We start from the raw sequence: 22,186 nt of genomic DNA on the forward strand, positions 1-22,186 counted from the left end.
GAGACACCAGAGAGAATCACCGGAGGGTCTTAAATGCCAGTTAGCCTGAAGTGACTCTGTCCTCTTTGTCCAATTCAGACCTGACTCTGAGGTCCCCTTCCCCCTCTCCCCTGATCCCCTTAGCCTAGGGGACATGCATTAATTTCTTTTTTTTCCATTCCTCTACCTCCCCCTTCCTGCTCTATTCGTTTTCTATCCCAACCCTTAGCGCTTGTAGTTGGGAGTGGGGAGGAAGGATTTGGGATGGCTTTGGCAGGAGCTAGCTGCCTTGGCGTCTTCTCTGTCTACCACCTGGCCCAAGGTACTGCCTAGGATCCTGATCACTACCATTGAGATTACCATCTTTCTTCCCAGTGTCAACGGTCCAATGCAAAGAGTGTTGGATTTGGAATCCTAGGACCTGGGTTAGAATCCCACCTCTGCCATTTATGCCCTTTATCACACAAGTCACTTAATTTCCCTGGGCCTTAGTTCTCTCATTTGTAAAATGTGGGGGTGGACTAGATGGCTTTTAAGGTCAGCTCCCAAGGATTCAATTACCATCTCTATGCAGTAAACATTCATGCAGTACCTCCTATATGCCAGGCACTGTGCTAAGCACTGGGGATACAAAAAGAGGCAAAAAATGGTCCCTGCCCTCCAGGAGCTTACAATCTAATGGCAGAGAAAACAAACAAATATATACAATGTAAGCTATATTGAGGAATTCTCAAATTTACTTTTCCTGCCTAAATCTCTCCACTGACCTCCAATCTTGCAGCTCCAACTGCCTTTCAGACGTCTCCAGCTGGATGTCCAGTAGACATCTTAGAACTCATTATGTCCAAAATGGAACTCATTATCTTTCTTCTTATACCCTCCCCCCCCCCACATTACTGTAGACAACAACATCATCCTCGAAGCCCCTCAGGCTCAAAGTCTAGGAGTCAGCCTGGATTCCTCACTGTCTTTCACCCCCCTGCCCTGCCACAAGCTATTGCCAAAGCCTGTTGATTTAGCATTTGCAACATCTCCTAAATATTCTCCCCGCTTTCCTCTGCCACAGCCCTGGTGTAGGGCCTCATCACGTCACACCTATACTATTGCAATAGCTTGATGTTGGGTTGGCCTGCCTCAGATCTTTCCCCATTCCAGTCTATTAAAGAGTTTCCCGAAGGACAGATTTGATCATGCCACACCTCTCTCCTATTCAATAGAAGCCAGTGGCTCCCTATTGCTTCCAGGAGCAAATACAAAATGCTTCATTTGGCATTCAATGCCCTTCATTACCTAACCTCCCTACCTTTATAGTCTTCTTACACCTTACTCTCCAGCTGGTACTTTTTGATCTGCTGACCCCAGCCTCCTGGCTGTTCCATGAACAAGATATGCCATCTCTTGGCTCTGGGCATTTTTTCTGGCTGGAATGCTTTCTCTCCTCTGCTTTGACTGTTGATCTCCCTGGCTTCCTTTAAGTCCTAATTAAAACCCCACCTTAGTAGGAAGCTTAATCCCAATACCTTCCCTCTGTTAATTATTTCCTGTTTATCCTCTATATAGCTTACTTTGTATATATTTGTTTGTATGTTGTGTCCACCATTAGATTGTAAGCTCCTGGAGGGCAGGGTCTGTCTTTTGCCTCTTTTTGTATCCCCAGTGCTTAGCATAGTACCTGGCACATTGTAGGTGTTTAATAAATGTTTACTTATTCATTGATTGATTCTAAGGCCCCTTCCAGCTCTATATCTATGAGCTTCTGACCCTAAGAGGAGAGAATGGATAAAGAACCATCCCAGAATCCCTTGGGGCCCTAAAAAAGTCAGGATGGCAATCTCTTCCCATTCCACTCACCTCCAGCTTAGGTCCCTGACTCTTCCTTTCCGCATTTAGCCAGGGGCCAGTTAATAATAGTAATAATAGGGGCAGCCAGGTGGCACAGTGGATAGAGCACTAGACCTGGAGTCAGGAGGACCTGAGTTCAAATCTGGCCTCAAACACATGATACTTACTAGCTGTGTGACCCTGGGCAAGTCATTTAACCCTGACTGCCTCACAAATAAAAATTTTTTTAAAGTAATAGTAGTGGCATGTATATTGTGCCTTAATGGTTTTTTTTAGTGCCTTAATGTTTGCAAAGCACTTTAAACATTTTATTTCACTTGATCCTCACAACAACTCTGGGAGGTAAGTGCTATAATTATTATCCCCATTTGTAAAATTGTAAAAATATGTAAGATGAGAAAACCGAGGCAGACAGAGGTTAAAGTAACTTGCCTAGAATCATACAACTAGTGAGTGTCTGAGATGGGATTTGAACTCATGTCTTCTTGCCTCCAAGTCTGTCACTTTATCCTGGGCTGCCAGGAATGCTGTAAAGAGAGGGAGAGTAAGGGGTACAGGCATTCTCCCTGAGTTCCTCCATCGCCCCTGGATTGAAGGAAGAGTCTAAGCAGCCTCCCACTCCCCGTGGAAGCCTGGCTGTCTTGTCCAGTACCACAGCTGGCATTGGTGCTGTGGGGTTCTGCTCCTTAGGGGCACCCCCTTCTCCTCCCCCCACCGCCTGAGGTTCATTGAGTGGGAAGCAGAGGGTGCCCCAGGAGGGCATGCATAAATGCACACACACACACACACACACACACACACACACACAAGCACATGCACACATACCTTGGCTTTACTGATGGTGCAGTGAAGGGCATTGTTTTCCTGGTCGTAGAGCAAACTGAAGTCTAAGGTCCCCAAGGCAGCTGCAAACAGACAAGAGCATTATTAACTCTGGCCAGGGCACATGGGGACAGTGCTGCTCTTCTGAGGAGAAATAAATACCGGCATTACAGCCTGCAGCCTTCTTAATTTATCTGGGGTGGGCCGTGTACTGGGAGACCCACACATAGAAGGGCACTATTCTGGGGGAGCTCATAGCCCGACAGACCCACCAACGCAATCAATGCCGAGAAGACAGGATTGACAAGAGGACCAGAGCTTCAAACCAGATACAGTTATCCCTTCCACATGGAGGGTGGGGGAGGGGGAGTTAGGGCGTGGCACCCCTTTGATCTGGAAAATCTGTGTAAAATTTTCAGCTCTCCCTTCATACCAGAGAAGAAATCCTACTTTTTTCTTTTTTTTTTTACTGGGGTGTTTATAGTACCTTATTGTAAAATTTAAGTTAATATTATATAAAACTATATATATATATTTTATGCATTTCTGCATTTCAGAACTTTTTCTGTGCTGTTTGTTGGCCTTTACCTGTTGTCTGTGGCTTCCTCAAAACTCCCCCAAAATCCCCATTTAATTTTTTATGCCAACCTGAGATACATCGAAACCAAGGTGGGAAAGTCTCAACATGGAAGGGATAACTGTATTCCCTTCCAGGCCATTCATCAAGTGTCTATTAAGCCCTTATACTCAGGGTGAGAGGTAGCTCATAGAGTGTTTAGAGAACCAGTCTCAGGGTCAGGAAAGCTGGGTTCAAGTCCCTTGTTCAATACGTACTGGTTATGTGACCCTGGGCAAATCGTCGAATTTCTTAGCACCTTAGCAAAATCCCTGAGATTATAAATTTCAGAGCAGGGGCCAATGGACATTGCACACCACTGAAATCACAGGTCTATTTAAAAAAATGTGCCAAGCACATTCCAGGCACTGTGCTAAGTGCAAGGGATATAAATAAAGGCAAAAACAGGCCCTGCCCTCAAGGAACTTCCATTCTAATATGGAAAAAATATAAATATATTTATATGGAAAAAATAAATATATTTTAATAATATAAATAACTAGGTATATTTAAGACATATACAGTAGGTAGAAGGTCAGCTTAGAATGGAAGGGAATGGCTGTCTCAATTCTAGACATATCCCCTTCTCTTGGCTTGCCCCTTCTCTGGAACAAACTTCCTGCTTTCTAGCTCACTGGACACGTCTACGTGCCTATGACATCGGAGGCTGGAAACCGATCTGGCCCATTTGAGAGAGATTCCCTCCTTCCCTATTAAATACCTGGTCCTTTTCTGTAGGTTAAGTGGAACAAGCCAGGTGTGCTTGCATCAGACTGAAGGAGTGGTTAAATGATCACTTGGGGTAGAGAAAGCGAGGGATCACTTGGGGCCTGGGGACCTTTGCTCCCTGCTCTTCCTTTGCCCCCACATGGGAGTCTCCAAGGGAAGCACCTTCCTTTAGGGAGTTGAATAAAGCCCTATTGCTTTTGGTATCATTGGTTTGCATCCGTTCAAAGTGGGGATCTCTCGTAAAGCCTAGCACAGCCTTCCCTCTACCCCCTCAGGTGTTAGTAGAGTCACTCTCCAAGGCAGTCCTCTAGCATTCCCATGGCAACCATCCTAATTCAGGCCCTCCCTCATCCCCTCCCACCTGGCAGACTGCCACAATCTCCCCATTGGTCCCTCTTTCCCCTCCCCTCTGACTCTGCCCTTTGACCTCCGGCTTCACTCCATCCTTAAAGCTGCCTCCATGGTCATCTCTCTAGGTCATTTCTGTCCCATGCCTCCTCATCGCCAACTGGACCAACCATAGCTCATCAGCCTGGCCTGAGGGTGATTGGCCCCACACCTCTATTTCCCCGTGTGAATTTCTGGTATAATCCTGGGTTCACAGACCCTAGCTGTAGAGATGGAGGGCACTTCAGAGGTCATCCAAACCCCCTTATGTTATAGATAAGGAAACTGAGGCTCAGAGAGTTTCAATGACTTCCTCTATTCGTGCACTGGAAAGTGGCCAAGGCAGATTTGAACTCAGGTCTTCCTTGATTCCAAGTCTAACTAGATAGACTCCTTGGAGAAGGAATCATTTTGGGTAGCTAAGTATCCTTAGCTCTCTTGAGTGCTACGATGGTTTTTATTTCCATTTGGGGTGGAAATCTTACTAATATAAAATGGAGAATGAACTTCCTAGCTTCCTTAAATAGAGACAGCTGAAGCAGAAGTTCACTGTTTCTTGATAATTTGGGCTCATCATTGTGAATATCAGTCATTATGTGGGCTATAGGGTAAAGATAATGAATTCTGGCCCTTCTCACGGGCTGCCAGGAAAATGCCCACAGTCTCCTAGTCCATCTTCCCATCTTCCCTCTTACCCTCGTTTTCACCCTCTCTTCTGTCCAGCCAATCTGCTCTCCCCAGGCTGGTGCATCCTCCTGGGGCACAGATTCAAGCATGTCACAAACCTCTGCTCAAAACCCTTTGATGAGACAGGGTGAACAGAGTAGTGGACCTGGAGTCAATAAGATCTCGGTTCCAATCCTACCTCAGGAATTTACTAGTTGTATGACTCTGAGCAAGTCACTTAATTTCTATGAGCCTCAGTTTCCTCATCTGTAAAGTGAGAATAATAATAGCACCTACCTCACAGAGTTGTTGTGAGGATAGAGTACACACAAACACTTGACAAATCTTATTAATCAATCAACAAGCATTTACTAAGCACCTACTATGTGCCCTGCACCTTAAATCAATATGGAGTCAGTCTTAGAATCGGGAAGACCTAGGTTCCAATCCAGCCTCAGATATTTACTAGCTGTATGATCCTGGGCAAGTCACAACCTCTGTCTGCTACAGTTCCCTCAACTGTAAAACAGGGATAATATTAATACTTGCCTCATAGGGTTGTTGTGAGCAACAAGTGAGGTATTTGTAATATGTATGTTATTTGTAATTTGTAGTGAGATATTAGCACAGTACCTGGCCACATAGTAGGTACTTTACAAATGATTATTCCTTTCCCTTCCCTATCGTCACTCTACTTTAGCCACATACAGCGATCGTCAGCCCATCTTTCTCACCATCCCCTCTATGATTCTGAATTTCAAAATTCCTTTCTCTGATCATAATCACCAGCCCTTCTATCTTACCTCTATATTATTCTCCATCAAAATGTCATAGGTAGCCTAGTTATTTTTATTCCCATTTCACAGATGAGGGAACTGAGGCTTAGACAGGTTAACACTAATAGCACACATTTATACATCACTTTAAAGATTGCAAAGCTTTTTATACATGGCATCTTATTGGATCCTTACAACCCTTAAAATGCCTTCCTTTGGTGTCCCAATCCATTGAATTATTATCCTATATCTCTTCTTCCTTTTATGACCGAATTCTCAGGAAAAGTTATCTACATTTGCAGCCTCCACTCCCTCCTTCTCTCCTTTGCAATCTGATTACCTGAAATCATCCTCTCCACATTTACCAGTGATCCCCTTAGCTGTTAAATCCCACAGCCTTTTCTCTATAGATTCTGACTCTAGCGACCACCACTTCCTCCTCCTGGAAACTCCCTTCTGCTCCGGCTTCCCTTGGCTCTGAGAACACTTCTCCTTGTTCAATCTCTCCTCCATCTCCTTGGCTGGGTCACTGTCCCATCTGCCATCCCCTAACAAGGAGGACTCCAAGGTTCTTCCTCAGCCCTGTCCTCTCTTCACTCTCTCAGGGATCTCAGCTGCTCCCAAGGCTTCAATTTTCTTGTCTTCCCAGATGGTCACCAATCGATATGTTTCTCCTGAGTTCCATTCCTTCAGCAGCTGCTGCCTGGATCTTTAGGATTATAGATTTAAAGGGGAAGGGGCCCTCCAGTCTAACCCTCTCATTTTACAGATAAGAAAGTTGAGTCCCAAAGAAATTAAGTGATTTGCCTAAGACCACATAGCTGGTAAGTGACACGTTGATAGATGTCTCACTGGCATCTCAAACTCAACATGTTCAAAATAAATTCATTATATTCTTCTTCCTAAATCCCCCTTCCTGTATCCCCATATAGGTAGCACAGTCAATAGAATCATGGATTTGGAGTCAGGAAAATCTGGGTTTGAATTCTACCTCATATGCATTAGCTGTGTGACCCTAGGCAAGTCACTTAACCTCTATTTGCTTCAGTTTCCTCAACTGTAAAATGGGGATAATAATAGCACTTACTTCACAGGATTACTGTGAGTCTCAAACAATATAACATATGCAAGCCTTAAAGTGCTATATTAATGCCAGCTATTATTATTATTGTTGTTATTGTTATTATTGTTACCATCATCATGATTATCAATATTATTTGACTTGGTGCCAGTTGGGATGTTTACTAGATTATCTTATTCACAGAAGCCTCAGGTGTATATGTGTGTGTGTGTGTGTGTGTGTGTGTGTGTGTGTGTGTGTGTGTGTGTTTAGCACCCAAGGTAGGGGGCACCTCCTCCAATCCTGTTGACTCCCAAAGTCACTGCCCAACCCACTGTAGCAGCAGCCAGAGGAGTAGCTTCCCCCTCAAACGAGGTGCTACCTGGTGCATTGGATGGTTCACTGGACTGGGAGACCTTAAGTCTGGTCCTAACCCTGTCACTAATGAGTTGTGGGCCCCTGGACAAGTTACTCTCCCTCTCTGAGACCCTGTCCCCTCATCTGTAAAATCAATTCTTTGGCTCAGTGAATGTTCATTAGATGCTTATTACACACATGTAGGAGAGGAGGTAAGTCCTTTCCAGCTCTAATTTTCTTTGATTCTAAAGCAGGGTCTTAACTAGGAATTCTTGTACCTGGGGCAGATTCAGTTGCAGGAGGATTAATAAACTAAACACCAGCTGAGCCTATTCTCCAGCAGAGGGAGTCATGACATGAATCCAAACAGCCGGATTTTGATGACCCATTCCAACAATGAAAAACAGGCAAAAAAAAGGCACTCCTAATCCAGCTACATAAAACATCTCCAGCTAGTGAAGAAGTCTGTGTGCCAACTTATCATACAATTAAGATCCATCCATCCCTCTATCTAACTGTCTGATACATATCTGTCTTACAGAGGTAGGCTGTCCTCTGTAGAACCCCGCCTCCATCCTTTCTGATGAATTTTTCTTCAGTGCAAGAATAAGGGTGTGGTGGTTAGGAAAGATCTAGGGTAGAGGCACCATAGTGATGGGACTTTGGGGGTGCCAAGGTTAGTGGTTCAGGATTGGAAGAGTGGAGGTGGTTACATCTCATGAGGACAGTAGGCAGGGAGGAACCATGGGGGGATGTATGGAAAGCATGTATGCATGCCATTTCCCAAGATATCAGCACTGTGGAGCAAAGGTCTGTTCACCTTGCCTTAGTTATGCCTCTCTTGTTTTTTTTTTTTCAATTGTATCATATCTTCTGGTTTTATATTATCTTCATTTCTTAATATATCCTTCCCCTCTCCCCAACCAGAAATCCATGTCTTATAATAAAGAATTAAAAAAAAAAGAAAAAAGCTTGGTGAAATCAATGCATCAATTAAATTCTGCAACATATACAATTCTTCACATAGAGACATAGGTCTCTATCTCTGCAAAGAAGGGAGGAAGGTTATACCACTGTTTTAAAGCATGGGACTCAGGGTAATTGTCCTGATTTGTCACAAGCTAGAGATAGCTCTGCCTTAAGGTCATGAGGAGGCCCCCAGGGCCCCTTGGGGTTCTGTGGTACTCCAGTGATCCCCCACACCCAACCTCATTCCCAGAAAGCATTAGGGAGGGCATGTTGCTTATAGCTTGGGAAGAAAGGTAAGATGGAAAGCTTTGAGTCCAGATTGTGCCACTGTGTAAGGGTGCAGCCTTCTGTAAGGTGCTTTTCCATGACGCCTCCATCCAAACACAGGATGGAGCCCTGCCCTCTTCTCTGCCTCAATGGGCATTATGAGATTGGAATATGAAGACAGAGAAGGCAGTGCTCTGAGAGGGGGTGAAAAAGAAATTCTTGGAAATGGTGAAGGACACTTATTAAGCTTCAGGCCTGGCGCATTTATTCACCTGCCCACACTGCCAGGAGAAAACACTGGCTGACCTCTCTCCTAATTAGTGGGGGGAAATTGCCCCATTTGGTGGCTGGCTTCCAAGGCTCTTCATGGCCCTTGGCTTAGCCTCGAGGATCTTGCTATAGTAGATGCCTTTCTCTCTCACAAGAAGGCAGCTGATCCACAAAAGGGTCTGCATGACTCTGTGTTGGAAGGGAAGGCATGAGGCTGGGCCTGCCGTTGAGTCCCAGATGCTGGTGTGGGAGGGGGGAAGACTCAGTGGAGCTAGGTTCTCTCTGGCACGTGGAACCCAGGCTCCCAGAGCCAGGGTGTCCTTACATGTTGGTCACTGGCCAAGTGGAGAGAGGGAGGAAGGTAGGGGGCCTAGGTAACAGCAGCTCAAAGAGACTTCAGAGAGATAATGGGACATGCCCCCGGGGCTGCACTTCCCAGAGGGATTTGGATCACAGGCTCATAGATAACACTAGCTGACTTCTATATGGGCTTCGTAAGGTTTGCAGAGCTGGATGTAGATCCAGAGCTGGAAGGGACCTCAAAGGTCATCTGGTCTCCCCTTATTTTACAGATAAGGAAACCGAGGCCCAGGGAAGGTAGTGTCAGAGGTAGGAAGTGGACCTGGCTTCTCTGATTCCAGAGCCATTATACATGATGTTCTTTTATCTCGTTTGATCCCTACAAGAGCCCTGTGAGGCAGGAGCTACCATTATCCTCATTTTATAGATGAAGAAACTGAGGCTAAGAGAAATGACTTGCTTAGAGTCACACAGCTAGTGAGTGTTGAAGGTAGGATATGAACCCAGGATTCCTCTCTCCAAGTCCATCACTCTATCCCTTTTCCCACACTGCCTTTCAGATCATAGAGTAAGAGGTAGAAAGGAAGCATTTATTAGGCACCAAAGTTTACAAAATCCTTTCTAATTATTATCTCATTTTATCTCCATAACAACCCTGGGATGTAGGTTCTATTATCATCTTCATTTACAGTTGAATAAACTGAAGCAGATGGGTTAAGTCACTTACTCAAGGTCACAGAGCTAGCCAGTGTCTGAACCTGAATTTGAATTCAGGTTTTCCTGACCACAGGCCCAGTGCTTTATCCACTGCACCACCTACTAATTTAATCCTTTAATTTATAGATGAGGAAACTGAGTCCTGAGAGGTTAAATGACTTATGATTATAGTTTTAGGGCTGGAAGGGACCTTAGAGACAGCAGCCCACCCTCCTCATGTTATGAGGGTAATTAAGCAGTGTGGTCAAGATCACACAGTAAGGAACAGAGCTGGGGTTTGAACCCAGGCAGTGTAGTGTGGTAGATAGAGAGTTGTTAGACTCAGAGACCTTTGGGTCCAAATCCTAACTCAGGGGGGGATGAACTTGGACAAGTTACTTAACCTGTCTGTGCCTCAGTTTGCTCATCTGTAAAACAAGATTGGATTCAATGACTTCTAAATCTCCCTACCCCAGCTCTAAATTTCTGATCCACTATCTCCTCTCTTCTAGAGCTGGGTTTGTATTTGTGCTTTACTATGGCCTAATTGGAGAGATTCAATCCAATTCAACAAATAAACATCTACTAAGCACTTACTGTATGTTAGACACTTTGCTGGGCACTAGAGATACAAAGATTTTTAAGATGACATATTTTTTGTCTCTTGAGGAGCTTACGTTCTGCTGGGAGTGAGGAGAGAGTATGACGCACAGAGCTAAGGTTGAGGAGGAATAGAATACTTGGAGCTGGTGGAGTGGGGATGGTTTCCTCAATTCCATTCAAAACAACAAGGGTTTATGAAGCACCTGCTATGTGAGAAGCATGGAGCCAAGGAATAGGGAAGACAACAGAGGAAGCAGTGACTGGGCTGAACACTACTGGAAAGAAAGGTGTGGCTGTGGAGGTTCTTGGAGGAACTCGGTACCTTGGACAGAGACAGAGAGACTCAGAAGAGGGGGAGGTTGTGTGTGGGGAGAAGATGATGAGGTCTGTTTTGGACTTGGTGAGTATGAGATGCCTATGGGATTAATCAGTTCAAAATTTCCAAAAAGAATTTGAGTCTGGGGCTCAGGAGAGAGGTTAGGGCAGGATATAGGGATATAGAGATGAAAGTTGAGTCATTGAATGCTGCTAAGACAACCAAAGGAGAGGGTATGGAGAGAGAAGTGAAGAGGGCCCAGGATAGAACCCTGGGGTCAACCCACACATAGGGACATGATTGGTGACTGGCATGGGGGCTGATATGCACGAATGCACAGAGACCTGGGAATTTGGGATGAAATATGGGGGCCTGTAGTATTCCAATTTTGCAGACTCTCCATTGAAGGAAGAAGAGTAGCATGACATAAGGCTGGAAAGGCAGATTGGAGCTAGATTGTGATAGCCCTTAAAGGCTAGGCTAAGGATTTTATATTTTATCCTATGAAGGATAGGGAGCCATTGAGGGTTTTTGAACAAGGGACGAGTTGTATCTCAAGAAGATTGTTTGATGAGTTAGAGAGGGGAGAAATTGGATTAAAGTAGTTCATTTAGGACATCCCAATACAGACAAGAAGTGAGAGGCTGCAAGGTATAGTGGATAGAGGGCTAAACCTAGTCAATCAAGAAGTCTTGGATTCAAATCCTGCCTCAGATAATTATGTATCTGTGCTAAGAGCTTGAATTAAGGTGGTAGCAAGTGGAGGGGATGGAATGGTTCCAACAGATTTTAGATTTAGAATGGACAGAACTTGGCAAGGGATTGGACATAGGAAGGACAGGAAGGGGAAGAGGAGTCAAAAACTTTAGAGGTGAAAAGGACTTGATTGATCATCCTTCATTTTACAGAGGACAGAGCTGATTCCCAGGGAGTGGAGTGGCTTGCTGGAGGTCACATGGGTAGTCATGGCAGCACAGGATTAGAACTCAGATCTCCTGACTCCAAATCCAATGTTCTTTCTTCTTTCTTCTTTCGTCAAGTCTCAGTGACTGGGAGGATGGCAATGCCCTCAATAGAAATAGGGAAGTTTGGAAGAGGGAGAAAGAGAATGAGTTCAGTTTGGATTTTGTAGTGCCAAGGGACATTCAGGTGGAGATGTGAGGCTGGAGCTCAGGGAGAAGCTCAGGCTGAATCTGGAAGCCTTTGAGACATCAGCTGAGACATGACGTTCGAGCCTCCAGAAGCAGATGAGATCACCGAGGGAGAGGACAAAGAAAGAAAAGAGAAGAGTGCACAGGATGGACTCGCAGACTCTGAGGATAGGAGGACAATGAGGAGCAGTCACAGAGGAAGGAACACCAGGGGAGCAGCGTCACGGGAAACATGGGAACGAAGCATGCCTTTGAAAAGAGATTGGTCAATGATGTTGTAAGGTGGAGGATGAGAAAATGAGCCTTGAGGAAAGGGCACCTGATTTAGCAATTGATACCTCATTGGTGACCTTTAAGAATGTGGTTCTGTTGGCTTGGAAGCCAGATTTAGGATCAGTTGAGAAATGAGTGGGAGGTGAGGGAGTGAAGGCAGCAAGTGTAGACAGTTTTTTCTTGGTGTTTGACTGAGAAAGGAAAGAGAGCAATAGGATGACAGCTAGAGGAATGACAGGCTTCATGTTTATATGTTCAAAAAATTTTGGGGGGAGATGGAGAACACCTGGGCACATTTGTAGGCAGTAGGGAAGCAGTAGGAAGGGAGAGATTGAAGATGAGACAGTGGGACTGATTATTAGGACCAATTCCTAAAGAAAGTGGAATTGATGGCATAAGTAGAGAGGTTGACCTTTATGAGAAAAAGGGCCAACTCATCCTCTGAAAACTGGAGCCCTGAAGAAAGATTAGGTGAAGATTGAGAGGGTTTTGAGTAGGGAAGAGAAGAAAGTTCACTAAAGATTCAATTCAATTCAACAAACATGTATTAAGCACCTACTATGTCCTAGGTGTGAGGGATACAAATACAAAAAAACCCAATCCCTGCCCTCAAGGAGCTTACATTCCATTGTGGGTGGTATGAAATGCCCATAGATAGAAACATATACAAAATAAATGCACATTCATTTGGGGAGACACCAACAACTTGGGGAATTAGGGCTAGGTTACTGTGTCTTTAAGGAGGAAGCACTTGACCTGAATCTTGATAGGATTAACTCCCAAGGTACCAGGTATAGAAGTGAGAAGGGAAGAATTCCAGGCATTGGGGGGGGGGGCAGTCTAATGTAAAAGCACTAGGAGATGGAATGTTGTGTGCAGGGAATAGCAATAGGTCAGTTTGGCTGGAATGATAAGTATTCAAAGGGGAATAATATGTGACCAGCCTGGAAATATAAGGTGGACTAAGATTGTGAAGGGCTTTAAATGCTAAACAGGGAAATTTGTATTTGAATCAAGAGGTAATAGGGAGCCATTGAAGCTTCTTGAGCAGGGAAGTCATAGTCATGTCTTGATGGAAATTAGATATGTACATGAAGAGTTAATAGCACCAAAGATGGCATCTATTCATTTGAATCCAATGGACATTTGTTGAGTGCTTACCATGTCCAAAGCCCATTCAAAGAAGTACACAGCAAAGTGTGTTGATAAATTGCCCATGGTGTGTGTTCTGTTTCAGACCGCCTCGAGTTACTTCACCTCATTTTGCTAAATCTAGTGGCCTCTTCTCAGACCTCATCCTTCTTGACCTCCCTGCAGTATTTGGCACTGGTGGTTACCTTCTCCTCCTGAATACTATATTTTCTCTGGGTTTTTGTGAACTGCTCTCCTGGGTTTGCTACTTTCTGTCAGGTGGTTCCTTCTTGGTCTCTCCTGTTATATCATCTGTGTCCCAAGTGCTGTGGGTAGGTTTAGCCCAGGGTCCAGGGCTCTATTCTTGTATCTCTCCTTGTTTTTCTGATGAGCTCACTCATCAGCTCCCATGGTTTCTACTGTCCTCTCTTTGCTGTTGTCTCCCAGATCGATTTTCCCAGCTTTAGTATTTTTCTTGAACACTAGTCATGGATCACCAATCACCCAGTGGATTTTCCCAACTGCATGTTCCCTAGGCACCCAAAACTCAACATGTCCAGAACAGGATTCACTATGCCCCAGTTCCCCCTTCTTCCAAACATCTCCGTGCTGCTCAGGGCACTGGCACTTTCTGTTGGGGTTCAGAAATGCGTAGTCCTTCTCAGCTCTTCTCTCCCCTCGGCCTCTGATCCAATTAGCTTCCAGATCTTGTTGATTGTACCCCTTATGTGTCTTGTATCCAGTCCCTTCTTTTCACTCAAAGAGCCATTGCCCTAGTTCAAGCCCTCATCACCTCAATAATCTTGATTATTGGACTGTCTCCCTACAATCTTTTCCCTAATTACAGCCGACATTTAGACAGCATTGTAGGGTTTGCAAAGCACATTCCAAATATTATCTCATTTTTGTCCTCATGACAACCCTGGGAGATAGGTGCTATTATTATCCCCATTTTATGGATGAGGAAACTGAGGCAAGCATTGGTGAAGTGACTTGCTCAGGGTTAAACAGCTGCTCAATGAATATTCCTAAAGCATAGGAATTTTGGTGTCACTCTTGCTTAAGAAATTTCAGAGGTTCTCAATTGGATCTAGGATAAAATAGAAATTCCTGCTTGCCTTCCACAGTCTGATTCCAGTCTACCTTTCCAGGCTTATTGTTGTATATCATCCCCCTTCATACAGTCTATATTCTAGTCAGACTGGTCTACTTGCCACCTACTGTACCCCACATTCTGCCTTTAGAGAGGTTGCTCTCCATGCCTGGAATGCCCTTCCTCTTTATTTTGGCTTGGGTGGGGTGCTGGACTTAGAGGTGGAAGACCTGAGTTCAGTCCTCCCTCAGACGCTAGTAGTGTGACCCTGGACAAGTCACTTAACTCTCTCAGTCTCAGTTTCCTCTTCAGTAAAATAGGGTAAGAGTAGTACTTACTTCTAAGGGTTGTTGTCAGGATCAAACAAAATAACACACATAAAATACTTTATAACTGGAAAGGTCCCAATTAATGCTGGCCCATCTTCTTCTTAGAAATTAGAGCTTCCTTCAAAGCTCCATTCAAGTCCCATCTCATATATGGGGCCTCTTCTGCTCCTCTCTGTTGCTAGTGTCCTTCCCACTCTGGAAATCATTATCAATCAAAATCAATCAACATTCTTTTTTTTAATTTTTATTTTTTTTAGGCAATTAGGGTTGTGACTTGCCCAAGGTCACACAGCTAGTAAGTGTCAAGTGTTTGGCCTGAGGCCAGATTTGAACTCAGGTCCTCTTGACTCCAGGGCTGGTACTCTGTCCACTTCGCCACCTAGCTGCCCCAATCAACATTCTTTAAGTGCCTACTACATGCCAGGCATTGTGCTAAGTGTTGGGGATACAAAAAGAGGCAAAAGGCAGTCCCTGCCCTCAAGGAGTTTACAATCAAGTAAGAGAGACAACATATAAGCAAATATATTCAAAGCAAGCTATATACAGGATAAATAGGAAATAATTAACAGAGAGAAGGAACTAGGACTATACATTATATAGCTATTTTGAGACATTATATAGTTAATGAGATATATCTTGCTATATGTAGTGTGTGTATATATATATACATATACATTATATATATATTTGTTGTTGTTGTTAAGTCATTTTTTCAGTCATGTTCAACTCTCTGTGACTTCATTTGGGATTTTCTTGGCACAGACACTGGAGTGCTTTGCCATCACCTTCTCCAGCTCATTTTACAAATGAGAAAACTGAGGCAAACAGGAATAAGTGACTTGCCCAGGGTCACATAGCTGGTAAGTGGCTGAGGCTGGATTTGAGCTCATGAAGATGATTCTTCTTGATTCCAGGCCCCTGTGATCTATTCACTGTACCAACTAGCTGCATACACACACATATTTCTGAAACATCATAGACACATACATGAATAGGAATATATGATCATATATATTTTATTTGCTTATCTGTATTGATGAATAGATATGATTATATATAAATATATTATATGTATAATATATACATATATTTCTATGTACTTATCTGTATCCATGTTGTTTGCTTCTAACACTTCCTTGTACATAAAAAAGCATTTAAGGATGCTTTTTTATTCATTCTTTTTTTTAATCATTATTTTCATTTATCCACTTGAATATAATGTAAACTCCTCAAGGACAAGGCCTGTTTACCTTTTGCCTTTGCATCCCTATCACATAGTGCCATATGTGGCCCAGAGAGTTGTCATTCAGTTGTTTCCCATCATGATTGACCCCATTTGGAGTGTTTTTGGCAAAGATACTGGAGTGGTTTACCATTTCCTTCTCTAGCTCATTTTATAGATGAGGAAACTGAGGCAGAGTGGGTGAAGTGACTTGCCCAGGGTCACACAGCTAGTAAATGTCTGAGGCCAGATTTGAACTCAGAAAGATGAGTCTTCCTGATTCCAAGCCCAGCACTCTGTCCACTGTATCATCTAGCACCCTAAATAGGGCCAGAGTAAGCACTTAATACACGCTCTTTTTTGTTTGTTTGTTTGCTTTTTAGGCAATTGGGGTTAAGTGACTTGCCCAGGGTCATGCAGCTAGTAAGTGTCAAGTGTCTGAGCCTGGCTTTGAACTCAGGTCCTCCTGACTTCATGGCTGGTGCTCTATCCACTGTACCACCTAGCTGCCCCAATACACGCTCTCTTGCTTCCTAAATGAATGAATGAATGAATGAATGCCACAGGCTAACCTGATTCAGGAATCATGAGGTTCTCACTGACCCAAGTCTGTTCTGTGGCCACAGACTTCCTCCTTCATCCTTGACGGCCACTCTGAATCTCTGGACCACCGGTTGCCAGGGGAAGCTGGGAGAGTGTGAATGGCTTGTCACAGATCATCCTCCCTCGTGATGAACAACTCAAAGCCCTGTGGTCAGGGGCTCCCTTTGCATATGTGGGAGAACGACATGTCTAAAACTCATGAATGACCACATGGCGGACCTAGGCTTGTGCAGAAAATTGGGGCTCAGGGCAAACCTTTTTGAGGCTCCCTTACTGGCTCTGTCTACTAGGAGTTCTGAGTGATGTTAAACTCCAGAATCTTCTCCTTGTGCTCTTGTTCATTCCCATTGCATTATGGGGGATCCCTGGTGCAGGCCTATAAACACTCACTCGAACACCCACAATTTGAGTCAAAATGGACCTAAAAGGCCTCTGTAAAAACAGGACTTTAAGAGGGAAAAAAAACCAATCGTTTTTAAATGAATCTAAGTTATGCACTTAGATAACAAGCTACCCTACATTAGAGGCGAGCCTTAATGGTAAAGAAGGGTGATATTCTCACTGAGATCTTCAATCCTTACATCTCTCAATACTTTCTTTTTTAATTATTTTTTTCAATAAACAAGCATTTTTCTCTTCCCACCACTGGGGGAGAAAAAGAAAAACAACCCTCGTAAGAAACATGCACAGTAAACCAAAACAAATGACCACATTAGCCATGTCCAGACAGGAGTTCCATTCTACATATTTAGTCCATCACCTCTTTTTTAGGACTGTTACCTCTGTTTTCACATCTCTTTCCTGTCTCACCAGCCTTAACCCAGCCATTTCAGCCTTATACTGTCCTCCATGCTTGGATCTTTTGCACCCTTGTTCTCTCTCCACTCGTCTCTTACCAAATCTCAGCCCTGGATAATTCCCACCATTAGACTCCTGTCCTCCTATTCAAGAGCCACTGCACATAGCTGGAGGAAGTCCTTACAGCTGTCCTAACTGGGTACATTATAAATTCATTTTATCCAGTCCCAACCTGTTACTGCTATTTGTCCTTCATAGTGGTTGAGTGGTTAAGGTGATGGAGCAGAAATCCATTGGGGTTTCCCTGAGTGGGTTTGAATCCTACTGACCATGAGATTCAACTTGGCTCCCCACTGCAGCAAGGCAGTCCTTTGATCCCTCCCTAGTTGATGCCTTCGGGGCAGGCTAAGTGGTGAAGCGGATAGAGTACCAGATCTGAAGTCAAGAAAACTCATCTTCTCTGAGTTCAAATCTGATCTCAGGCACTAGTTGTGTGACCCTGAGCAAGTCATTTAATTCTGTTTGTCTCAGTTTCTTCATCTGTAAAATGAGCTGGAAAAGGAAATGGTGAACCATTCCAGTATCTTTGCCAAGAAAATCCCAAATGGGGTCATGAAGAGTTGGACACAACTCAACAACCACAACCACAACTACTAATACAACAACAATGAGACCAACTGGTACCTCCCAATAACAGATGCTCCCTTTACTGCTGGGCATTAAGGGTGTCTCTTTACACAAGCAAACTTTCCAAACAGCTGAGGTTTGTCCCCAAATGTTGCCCTCAAATTTTAACATTTTCAGATGGAAATCCTTCTAAAGTGCATTGCAGGTACCCCTTCTGTCTTAAACTAGGGCTACTGTACACAAAGGGCCAGAATCATGAACACTATTGTCCTAGTTTGTAATGGAGTGATGCCCTCACTGTCTACTGTGGAACACAGGGCTGATCGCCCCTAGACAAAATGTCCACAGGTTACTATGCCTTTTGAGTTCTTAAATCTATTTTTTTAAATTTTTTTGAGGCAATGGGGTTAGGTGACTTGCCCACAGTCACACAGCTAGTAAGTGTCAAGTGTCTGAGGCTGGATTTGAGCTCAGGTCCTCCTGACTCCAAGGCCAGTGCTCTATCTACTGCACCACCTAGCTGCCCCTTAAATCTGTTTGTTTATTTTTTTTTAAATAGATTTTCCATCTCCCCTCCTTGGTGTCTGCAGTTCTTTCTTGCTATTCTTAGTATAATTGACTCTTGCAACAACTCTTCCTCACTTCCAGTTTGTTGCTTCCAATCTGCTAAAGACTGGGGAAGACCAGATTTCCATAATTATTAAAAATGTGTCTAAACTAAGAGTTAATAGCACCTGAGAAATTGTCCCATGAGTGAAGCAGTAGCAAAAGGGGCAGCAGCTGCTTATATCATAAAGTGCGTGAGCTTTAGTACCTGACCTTTGCAAATGTTTATTTTGGCTGCTCAGAGGCCCCTTCCCAGATAAGGAATCTATTTCACAGAATTTAGAGATGGAAGGAACCTCAGAGATTATCTAGCCCAATTCCTTCATTGTACAGATAAAGAAGTCAAAGCCCCTCCAATCCATCTTCCACACAGCTGCCCAAATAATCTTTCTCAGGTATAAGTCTGTCCACATCACAGCCCTGCTCCAGAATTGTCACTGGCTTACCAGCAGTGTCTCTAGGATGAAATGCAAACTCCTCAGCTTGGCATTTAAAGGCCTTTGCAGTCTGCCTCCAGTCTGCTTTTCCAGACATATCACATAATTCTTTTTCATATTAGCCTTCTTTCTCTTCCTCAAATTCAGCATAACATCTCATCTTCCAATGCCATCCATGGGAAGTACTCTCTCATCATCTCTCTCTTTTAGAATCTTTAGCGTTTTTCAAGGCCCAACGAAGGGTTACCCTCCGTGGGAAACCTTAATTGTTAATGCTTTCTTCCTCTTCAAATTATATTGCATTTGTTTATCTGCATAATGTATTTCTCTAGTAGAATGTAATCTCCTTGAGGGCAGGGAATGCTTCTTGATTTCTTTTTGTATTTTCAGTTCCCAGCACATATCAGGTATTTAAGAAACACTTTTTATTAAGCTGGTTTATTTGCTGGTTTGTGGGTTTGCCTTTGGTCTAAGTTGAAGATGATGAAATTAATGATCTTTAATAATTGGCTCTCTTGTGTTAAGGCAGAGTAACAAGAACTCTATCTCATCACAATAACAAGAGTAGAATTGAATTTAGAAAGAGAATGGCATTACCCTGGTCTTAGCAGCAGAAATGGTGCCCTTAGTCTCAAAATAACTCAACCCATATGGTCCTGCTCAACACCAAGGTCTGACAAATGTTTCAGTCTTTCAAAGAATGAGCAAAAGGGGTTTGGTGAAAAATGGAGCCTGTAGTGACTTCACCCATCATTGCAGACCATTATGGAAGGCTGGTGCTCATTCAGTGAGAACAAAGGTACCAATGGCAGGACTCATTGTTCTCCTGGACTGGTTAAGAGAGAAAAACAATGGGTAATGTTGACATCGGCCAGGATTTGGATTTTAGCATCCTGCATTTGGAATTAGTTTGGAATTTTCATGAAAAATTTTAGCTTCACAAATAATCGAAACTCAAGGGGTGGGGAGGCCACTTGGAGCCCAGCTAATCCCACCCACTCATCTTGGAGAGGAGCAAACTGAGCTCCGAGGGGGGAAGTCACTTGCTCAGGGTGAGATCTCAAGTCAGTTTCAGAGCTAGAATTAAAATCTGAATCTCAATCCAAAACTCCTTCACCTGCACTAGAAGGATGCCTGGCATCACATCCTCTTTATTTGGGGTGGGGGGAGGGTTGTGGATCAGGGAGGCTGGGTTTGCATTGATTCCTTGGTTTCCAGCGACTCATGAGGTTGTTATTTTTTCACTAAAATTCTAAGCAAATTCCATATACCCAACTGTATGGTTCACTGATGCCACTGGCTGATGTCAACATTATCCAGCCTTTGCTCCTGAACCAGAACTGGATAACGTCTGGTCTTTACAGAACCTTTGTTATCCTTGGGCTTAAGACCAGGGTGTGAATTGAGCCAAGGAAGAAACTGCCAAGTTCTTTAGCTCCCCTGTTTCTATGAGGAGACAGCAATCTCATTGAAATAAGGGATCTAAATAAGAGAGAGATTTGGGTGAAATGATGATGTCATCAGGGAAAGAATGCTTGGACTAATCAGAATTCCAACCAGAGAGGAATACAGATGCCTGGTAGTTGAGAGGCTGAGGGGTGTCTAAGGCATATTGTTGGGGGTAGCTGTGTGGGGGCTGGTTTTAACAGTAGTTTTTTCTCCTATCCATCACTCTGACTTTCTTTGACTTCCAATAAGTTCTTGTGTCTTGTACTTGTGGCTTGAGATGACCATTCCCGAGAACAGGAATTAGAAGAGAAAAATCAAATAAGAAACAAAAGAATGTAAACAGACCTCACTTCTTCACCCTGCGTCTCAGAGAGAGCAGACGCCCTAATTTTCTTTTATCAGAACAAAGATAATCCAATAATTAGGGCAGCAAATAGCATAAATCTGGCTAAAGCTGCCACGAGCCATCTGGCCTGAATCATCCCAGCTTAGACTCCAGAAACTGGTTGTTGGAGAGATGAGCTGAGGCCAGGCCTGGGCATGGGACATCCAATGGGAACAGGCAGTTTGTTCAGGCTGGATCAACAGGGCAGGAGCTGGGGTTTCCTGGTGACCTGTGTGGAGAATTTGCCATTCCCTGGTTACCTGGGGCATAGCCTGTGGGTGAGAGGTCCTGTGGGATGGCCAAGGAGGCATCTTCAGACCCACCCCTGCCTTGCTGTCACACACATTTTTTCCCCCCTAAGATTCAGCTCAAGGCATCACCTCCTACAGGAAGCCTTTCCTGATTCCGGTTGCTAGGGCACTGTCTTTCTCTCCTCAAATGATCTTGTATTTCCAAAATTGTTTACACATCATAACACTTCTGTACCCAAACAGAAGCTAAGCTCCTTATTAAAAAATAAGGATAACTGACATTTTATATAAGGATTACAAAACATTTTTCACCCAGAAGATGAAAGATTTAGAGCTGGTAGAAACCATAGAGGGCAGCTAGACCAATCTCCTCCTTTTACAGCTGAGGAAATTGAGGGCCAGAGAAGGTAAATGACTTTGGATGATAGAGTTAGAGCTGGAAGGACCTTAGAGGTCACTGAGTCCAAATCCCTTCTCCATTTTACAACTGAAGAAACTGAGGCCCAAAGAAGTTAAGGGACTGGTCCAAGGTCACACAAACAGGAAATGACAGAGACAGAATTTAAATCTAGGTCCTTCCACTCCTCCATAGTTAAACCTCATAACTTCAAGGTATTGTCATCATCCCTGTTTTATAGGTGAGGGAACTGATGTATAAAGGGTTCCATGACCTGCCCAGGGTCACATGGTTAACAAGTTTCTGGACTGGAATTCAGATGCAGGTCTTTCTGACTTTAGGTCTGGCCAGCACAGTGCTGCTTTTTCTTTCTTTTTTTCTTTTTTCTTTCTTTTCTTTTCTTTTCTTTTCTTTTCTTTTTTTGATGAGGCAATCAGGGTTAAGTGACTTGCCTAGGGTCACACAGCTAGTAAGAGTCATGTTTCTGAGGCTGAATTTGAACTCAGGTCCTCCTGACTCCAGGGCCAGTGAGTGTTGCTTTTTCTTGAGGGCTGGAAATATTTCTTTCCTGTCTTTGTATCCTTTGCACCTAGCACAGTGCCTGGCAGATAGTAGGGGCTCAATAAATGTTTGCCAGGTTGTGGAATTTCAGTTGTCCCTATGACAAGTTCCTTCCCTTGTTATTTATTGGCTTGGGGGTAGATGAGGGACATGAGGACCATGGTTACTCCATAGTTTGGGTTTGGTAAATTTATAATTGTCACTGATTTGATCTCTCA

The 22,186-nt window shown here is 43.8% G+C and overlaps 1 protein-coding gene across 1 annotated transcript in view; it reads right to left on the reverse strand.

Moving 5' to 3' along the window:
• The window catches only part of DOC2B (double C2 domain beta), a 62,235-nt gene that overhangs the window by 35,211 nt on the left and 4,838 nt on the right, over positions 1–22,186 (reverse strand). The window contains exon 2 of the mRNA XM_027862425.1: positions 2,647–2,726. Coding sequence (XP_027718226.1) covers positions 2,647–2,726 — 80 coding nt within the window. The remainder of the gene's footprint in view (positions 1–2,646; positions 2,727–22,186) is intronic.

Source organism: Vombatus ursinus, unplaced genomic scaffold, assembly GCF_900497805.2.
Source record: "Vombatus ursinus unplaced genomic scaffold, bare-nosed wombat genome assembly UNPS02014768.1, whole genome shotgun sequence".
In the NCBI taxonomy this organism is placed as follows: Eukaryota; Metazoa; Chordata; class Mammalia; order Diprotodontia; family Vombatidae; genus Vombatus; species Vombatus ursinus.